The sequence below is a fragment of the Caloenas nicobarica genome, chromosome Z (assembly GCF_036013445.1).
Source record: "Caloenas nicobarica isolate bCalNic1 chromosome Z, bCalNic1.hap1, whole genome shotgun sequence".
NCBI classification, from domain to species: domain Eukaryota; kingdom Metazoa; phylum Chordata; class Aves; order Columbiformes; family Columbidae; genus Caloenas; species Caloenas nicobarica.
In genome coordinates, this window is record NC_088284.1 from 59,871,768 (window position 1) to 59,878,825 (window position 7,058).

The 7,058-nt window shown below is 43.7% G+C and overlaps 1 protein-coding gene across 1 annotated transcript; it reads right to left on the reverse strand.

The window, feature by feature from the left end:
- Nucleotides 1-1,185: 1,185 nt before the first annotated feature.
- CZH9orf40 (chromosome Z C9orf40 homolog) lies at nt 1,186-6,777 on the reverse strand. Its single transcript, XM_065655678.1, has 2 exons — nt 6,409-6,777; nt 1,186-2,514 (listed from the first exon to the last, which is right to left on the reverse strand). The coding sequence occupies exons 1-2, from the start codon at nt 6,742-6,744 to the stop codon at nt 2,359-2,361; spliced, it is 492 nt and encodes a 163-aa protein (XP_065511750.1). The 5' UTR covers nt 6,745-6,777; the 3' UTR covers nt 1,186-2,358.
- Between the last annotated feature and the right edge of the window lie 281 nt (nt 6,778-7,058).

The window sequence follows — 7,058 nt, forward strand, 5'->3', positions numbered from 1 at the left end:
CTTGAACAAGAGCTCTCTAGAAAAATGGAGTTGAAGTCAAGACCAGTGTTTTGGTAGCCCACAGTGATACAAGGCATCTGGAGACACCAGACACTGAGCAAGGACATGTCTTGATCACACATTTTGACAGCTCTAATGCAAAGGTTATGTAATCTATCAGCACTCCACTTCACCTTGCCCAGCCTTATGTATAACCCAAACTTTCAGACTAATTTCAAAAAGTTTTACAAGGCTTTTAGATTTACCTCTATTTGCAAACAGATTAATGGAAAAAAAAATAATCAGCTCAGCAAATGCTGTGAAAGTAGCCGTAACATTCCAGCCCATAACCCAGAGCCCATGACTGGAACAAAGAAAGAGGAAAGTGCCTGCCTACTGCATAATTGCAAATAAACATACACCCTACAACACAGTGCAAGCTTAATTCGGTTTGAAGGGCTTATTTATTTTGTTATGGAATACCTCAAATTTATACTTCAAAGACAATAATAAAACTTACTGTCTTGTGAATATAGTAGAGACAGATTTTAACGCTAAAATGCAGTCTGTTGCTAGGACATACTTCCTCTGTATGAAGCTCCAAGCAGATTTTAAGTGAGTAACGTATGTCTGCAAAGATATTAGCTAATAATGCAAAATACTGGATCCTGAGAATACTGGATGGTGTGACATACTGTAAAACCCACAAATATAGCGTAAAAGAAAATATAAATAAATAAATAAATCCATTTCTTCACTTATTTAGTTTGGTTGTAGAAAAAATAGCAGTTGCATTCTTACCAGAATAGGAGTTCATTTTTAAAAACATTTTTACAGTACCTCCTAAGACAAGTTGATGTATTTGGAGTTAAAAAATTAGAATTAAAAATGTGTGAGAAAAATGAATTGTTTAGAGATGTATCCAGATAATCTGACAGCAGGTAAAAGCACATCCAAACAAGCGCCATGAAATGCCTGTCATTAAGGCACCTCCTTTCTTCTGAGGGCACTAAGAGACTCTAACAATCTAAACAAATATGCAAAGAACAAATACAGATGCTTATAGCACAAATACTGAAAAAAGTTTCCAAATCACAGTTTACTAATGTTTTATAAGAAAGCTGACAAACTGAGCAAAAAGACTTAATCAAATGACAAAGTTATAGAAATAACGATCTCAAGATATAAAGTCAAGAACTTCACACAGTAACAGTCCCAAAGTTTTCAAATACACACAGGCAAAACTTTATTGTTCTTTAGCAAAGTCATTATTGAAAAAAAAAAATTCACAAACTGCCTTCTTCAATGATTCCAGCAAAAATACAGTGTTTTCTATCCTTAAGACAAATCACATTTGCAAAGTCTGACATTCTGCCCATACAACTTAAGTCTATTATTGAAGACAAGCATTTCTAATTGTACTTCAACTTGTAAATAAATTACAAAGACAAGTATGAAGTTTGCCATTCACAGCAAAAAACCACTAATTCAATGAACTTCTGTAAAAATTTTTTGCAAGATTCATGGTCTCTAAAAAAGCTACACCTCAGGCAGTTAAGTCTGAAAAGTGTGTGTGGTACTTTTATATTGCATTAACTTTTCTTGACACATCTGTGCACACCTGCTGTTTCAATGCTACCGTTCAAAGTCAACACCATGAAGAATAGCATTCACTTGAGAATGGACCAAAAACCTAGAAGCTCACAGCCCACTGGTTTGGGTAAAGTGAAAAGGAGGTGGTGAAAGAACTTTTTCACAAGGAGAATGTGAAAAACTTTCAGAGCAGTGTCAGCTTACAGAAGAGAAGATCCCCTTTTCCTTCTCCCTCCCTGCCACACTTGTTTTTGGTTTGCATAGAAAAGGGAATGTTTTGTCTGGTTTGGTAGGCTCTTATTTTTTGGTCGAGCTATTACACAGAAAAAAATTCCACACTAAAAATCACTACAGTTTGTGTGCTTTTATGATAAATTCACATGATAAATATTTCACTTTCGGGTACCACAGTAACATCTTTTTGTTCAGGACAGACAAAACAATTTTCCATTTCCTTTTGACAAGTAACATATTCACCTGTTTCTTCTAAGTGTATTCCAAAGTTCTAATTTTCTGTAGTATTCTTTTAGTCTGTCCCCATGTTTTCAAGCATTCTTGCTAGACATCATAGCCTCCTCCACACTGTGCACCTCCAGACAGCTTACTATTAAGTACCCAATAGTGATTATCCCCTCCACTTAGGCAATTCAGAGTTGCTTTCACAGACTGACATAACACTATTTCTTCAAGAAGGCAGAAGCATGCTTATTTTTCTCCCAAGTACAAAAACCTGAATCCCAATGGAAACAAGTTTCCTGCAAGTAGATGTAAAACTGAAACAACTGATCAGGTCTCCATTTCAGTCTCCATGGTATCAGTCCTTGAAGGAGTTTTAGCTTCTGGTGGAGTCTCTCCATGTAGGTTCTGAATATCAGACAAATCAATAGTAGGCAATGGTGCTCTCCAATACAGGAATGAGTTATACTGACAGAATTCTTCTTGCTTTGAAAAGAGACAAATAAAAAGGCAACAAAACATTAACATGTATCACACCAGTAAAAAATAATGAAAAGAAACTTCTATAAAAGAAAGTGAAACAAGGAAGTGTTACACAGCTGTTCTGTTATTAACAGCTCTTACCATTTTATACAGAAAAAAATATGAGAGATTTCTAAAGAAAATACCATAGAAAATCTCAACCAAATTATAATTTACTATTCATAGAATAGAATCGTAGAATCATTTCGGTTGGAAGAGACCCTTCTAGATCATCAAGTGCGACCATAACCTAACTCTAGCACTGAACCATGACCCTAAGAACCTCATGAAAATGCGTTCCAAACATCCCCAGGGATGGTGACTCCACCACTTCCCTGGGCAGCCTGTTCCAATGACTGACAGCCCTTTCCAGGAAGAATTTTTTCCTAATATCCAATCTAAACCTCCCCTGGTGCAACCTGAGGCCACTTCCCCTTGTCCTGTCACTTGCTACTTGGGAGAAGAGACCAACACCCTCCATGCTACAACCTCCTTTCAGGTAGTTGTAAACAGCAATAAGGTCTCCCCTCAGCCTCCTTCTCTCCAGGCTAAACAGCCCCAGTTCCCTCAGCTGCTCCTCATCAGACTTGTGCACCAGACTCCTCACCAGCTTCGGTGCCCTTCTCTGAACTCTCTTCAGCACCTCAATGTCTTTCTTGTCATGAGGGGCCCAAAACTGAACACAGCATTCAAGGTGGAGTTTCACCAGTGCCAAGGACAGTGGCACGATCACTTCTCTCATCCTGCTGGCCACACTATTCCTAATACAAGCCAGGATGCTCTTGGCCTTGTCATAGAAAGAGATTGAGTTGGTCATGCAGGACCTGCCTTTCATAAACCCATGCTGACTGGGCCTGATTACATATGGTTTTCTTGTACGTGCCATGCGATGTCACTCGAGGTCATCTGTTCCATCACCTTCCCTGACACCAAGGTCAGACTGACAGGCCCGTAATTCTCTGGATCCTCTTTCCAGTCCTTCTTGTAGATCGCCGTCATATTTGTCAACTTCCTGTCAACTGGGACCTCCCTGGTCAGCCAGGACTGCTGATAAACAATGGAGAGTGTATTGGTGAGCGCTTCCATCAGCTCCCTCTGTACCCTTGGATGGATCCCATCTGGCCCCATAGACTTGTGGGTGTCCAAGTGGTGTAGCGGGTCACTTCCCCTTGGAGTACTGGGGCTTCATTCTGCTCCCCATCCCTGTCTTCTGGCTCTCGGGGCTGGCTACCTGAAGCACAACTGTTCTGAGTATTAAAGACTGAGGCAAAGAAGGTATTTAGTACCTCAGCCTTTCCCTCATCTTCTGTCACTATGTTTCCCCTCCACATCCATCAGGGGATGGAGATTCCCCTTAGCCCTCCTCTTATTGCTCAGGTATTTATGGAAACATTTCTTGTTGTCTTTTACACCGGTAGCCAGACTTAGCTCTAGCTGGGCTTTGACCCTTCTGATTTTCTCCTTGCATAACCTCACAGAATTCCTGGACTCCTTTGTCCTTCATGACTGTCTCCCAAGGGACTCTGCCAACCAGCCTTCTAAATAGATCAAAGTCTGCCCTTTGGAAGTCCAAGGTAGCAGTTCTGCTGACCACCCTTCTAACTTCCCCAAAGATAGAAAACTCAGTCATTTCATGATCGCTATGCCCAAGGTGACCTCCAACCGACAAGGTGCCCATGAGTCCTTCTCTATTTACAAACAACAGATCCAGTGGGGCTCCTTCCCTTGTAGGCTCACTAACCAGCTGTGTTTTGTGTTTTCAAATATTCTTGCAAATAACTACTGTACAACCTCTGGGAAATACTTCCAGAACTCCACCAATTTGTTCAGCTTGCAATCTTTGCACAGAACAGTAATATAAGACTTGTGCAATTATTGGACTTTACCTACAAAAACTGTTCACTGCTTTTTCTTCTCACTGGTATGCAGATTTCATGCACATTTAGAATCTGGTATTCAGAAGAATGTATTTAGCTATTTTACATCAACTCAGAGGATGATACTTGCAGGAAAAGTAAAGTATTGGGTAGAGTTTCCACCACATTCCATTTCTTTTCTGTATCTACATTTTGTACTCAAGAATACATGAGAAAAATGAAAATCTCTTCTAGGGGCAGGGAGGGAAAAGTTTAAGAACTGGTAAGCAGTAGACGAAAAACCTTGGAGGAACATGTATTCTCTATTATAATTGGAATTGCTTGTAACTTTAACAAAAACAGTGTGAAATTAACAGTATCCTGATCATCCTTATTATTACTGTAATGAACTACACATGGCACAAAACAGCAAAGAATAATCCCAACCTATAGATGTATTTTCAAAAAGGTACAAAAACTATCATCAGATATATCTTTGCGAAAGATTTTAAACCTACAGGTAGAACACACAAAAGATGGAAGAAACACCTCTTGCTTGCTATTAACCAAGCTTCATTTTAAAGCAAAAACATTTTTATAGAATACTGTACTTAGGGAAACAACCTGTTAAAAACACAGTCCTACAAAAATATTGTATAGAGGCAAATACTCTTCACTGTGTGAAATCCAAGGGGCTTATTGCTTTCCTACCACCGCTAAAGCTTACAAAATTATGCCTAATAACCCTAGGTATAAGTAAAGAATTCAGAATCGTAAATGTGATGGAGCAGAACTGTTCTGTATAAGTTTTCTCAATTTGTTTAATATGCTTTGCTTCAGAAGATGCTTGTTTGCTCTTCAAAAATGAAAGATATGCTTGTGTTTAAAAGGCATAGCTTAAAAAGGATGTATAATTTTCACAGGACAGAATTTTTTGCTCAATTCCTTTGTGCCTTAATTCTACTATCCATGACAAAAAAACCCAAACAAAAACCCCACCAAAAACCAAACATGAAAACATCTAAAGGCATAGCCTGAGGAAGAAAAGCCACAGCTTTCTCTACAGATCATAGAAAGGTGTTATACTATGAAAGACCCCAACTTTTCAAAACCAGAGTCTAAAAGTGGAGTTCAAAGTCTATCTGACCTGATCACACTTTCAGCAACTTCTGTATCGCTGGATTAAATACTCTGGTCTTACTGAAAAGGTTTCGATGGGAGGAATAATGAGTTTACAGATATCACAATTCTAGACAGGCACCAAATTTGACCTACCACTTTTTTTTTTTTTTCCCAAAAAGAAAACTTTCTTAGTACCATACTTTGTCTTCTGGCCTGTTGTGTAAAATGTGGTCAAGGCCAGGGAGAAGAATGTACATTGTTCAAAGATAATTAGAAGCATCAGAAGTCAACTATGTATTTCAATTATATCCTGATCATTAAATAACTGATCCTCTTCACCTGACCACTGCCCTCACTAGACTTTTTGGTTAAAAGATAGCTCTGGTAACGCTACTAAAGGCCCACTCCAAACAAAAATTTTAAAAAGTTGTCAGATATTGCAGTAAGACTGACACGCAACCTCAAACAACAGAGTCACCATCAACATAAACTCCTCAAGCTTCCACCATACTTTTGGATGGGGATGTGGCTGAAGGTAGAATTAACTAAAGCGAATTCCAGACAGGCTGTTTCCCATCAGTTTTTCTATAAGGGAGAAAAAAAAAAAAGCTAGAAATGCTACTTCATCGCCTCGGGAGAAGAAAAACAGAATAAAAAGCGTTACAGCCCACGACCGACTAAGAGCGGTGGGCACAGAACGGGCTGGGGCCGGGGGACTCTACCCGCACGTCCCGCCGGCCTCCCCCGTGGCCCCACGGTCGCGCCTCGGCTGCCACCAGCACCGCCGGCGATTCTCCCTCCCCGGAGGCACGCAGGCCGGGCCCGCCCACCGCGGCATCCTCCCCGGAGGCCTCCCGCCGCCCCAGCCCCACTGCTTTACCTCAGCAACGGCGGCCCGCTCCTTGCCCCGGCCACCGGCGCGTCCCTCCGCCGACTGCTCGTCCTGGGGCGCCGCGGGCCCGCCGCGCCGCCGCCGCCTGCCCCCCGCATCCCCCTGCTCCCCGCGGGGGCTGCTCCCGCGCAGCCCAGGCCGCTTGCCCGGCGGCGTCTCCGCCTCCTCCAGCTTCCGCTTCGGGGCGGCAGGGCTGGCGGCCGCCGCTTCGCCCCGGGGGCGCCGCTCGGGCGCGGCGGCGCGGGCTGGCGATGGCGGCGGCTCGCGCAGGAGGCGTTTGGAAGGCACGTGACACACTAACGGCTCCCCGCGCCGCTTGGCCATGAGGGGGCCGAGCGCCGGCGCCCTCGCGGAGCGCGCGTCCCCCCGCCGGGCACCCACCGCCGCCGCCGCGCCAGGAAGGGCGCATGCGCCGCCCGCTCCGCGCCGGCCCCACGGCCGCCGGGGGGGCGGGGCGCCGCGCCGCGCGCCCGCCGGTGGTGGGCGGGGCCGCTGGGGGCCGCTTTCGCGCCCTCGGGGTCCGTAAGGCCGCCGCGCTCAGGCAGCGGTGGGGCGGCGGGAACCGAGCAAGCAGCCAAAAACTACATCTCACCCCTGGCAGAAGAAAACCAAACATGAGCGAGAACAAGTCACACCGC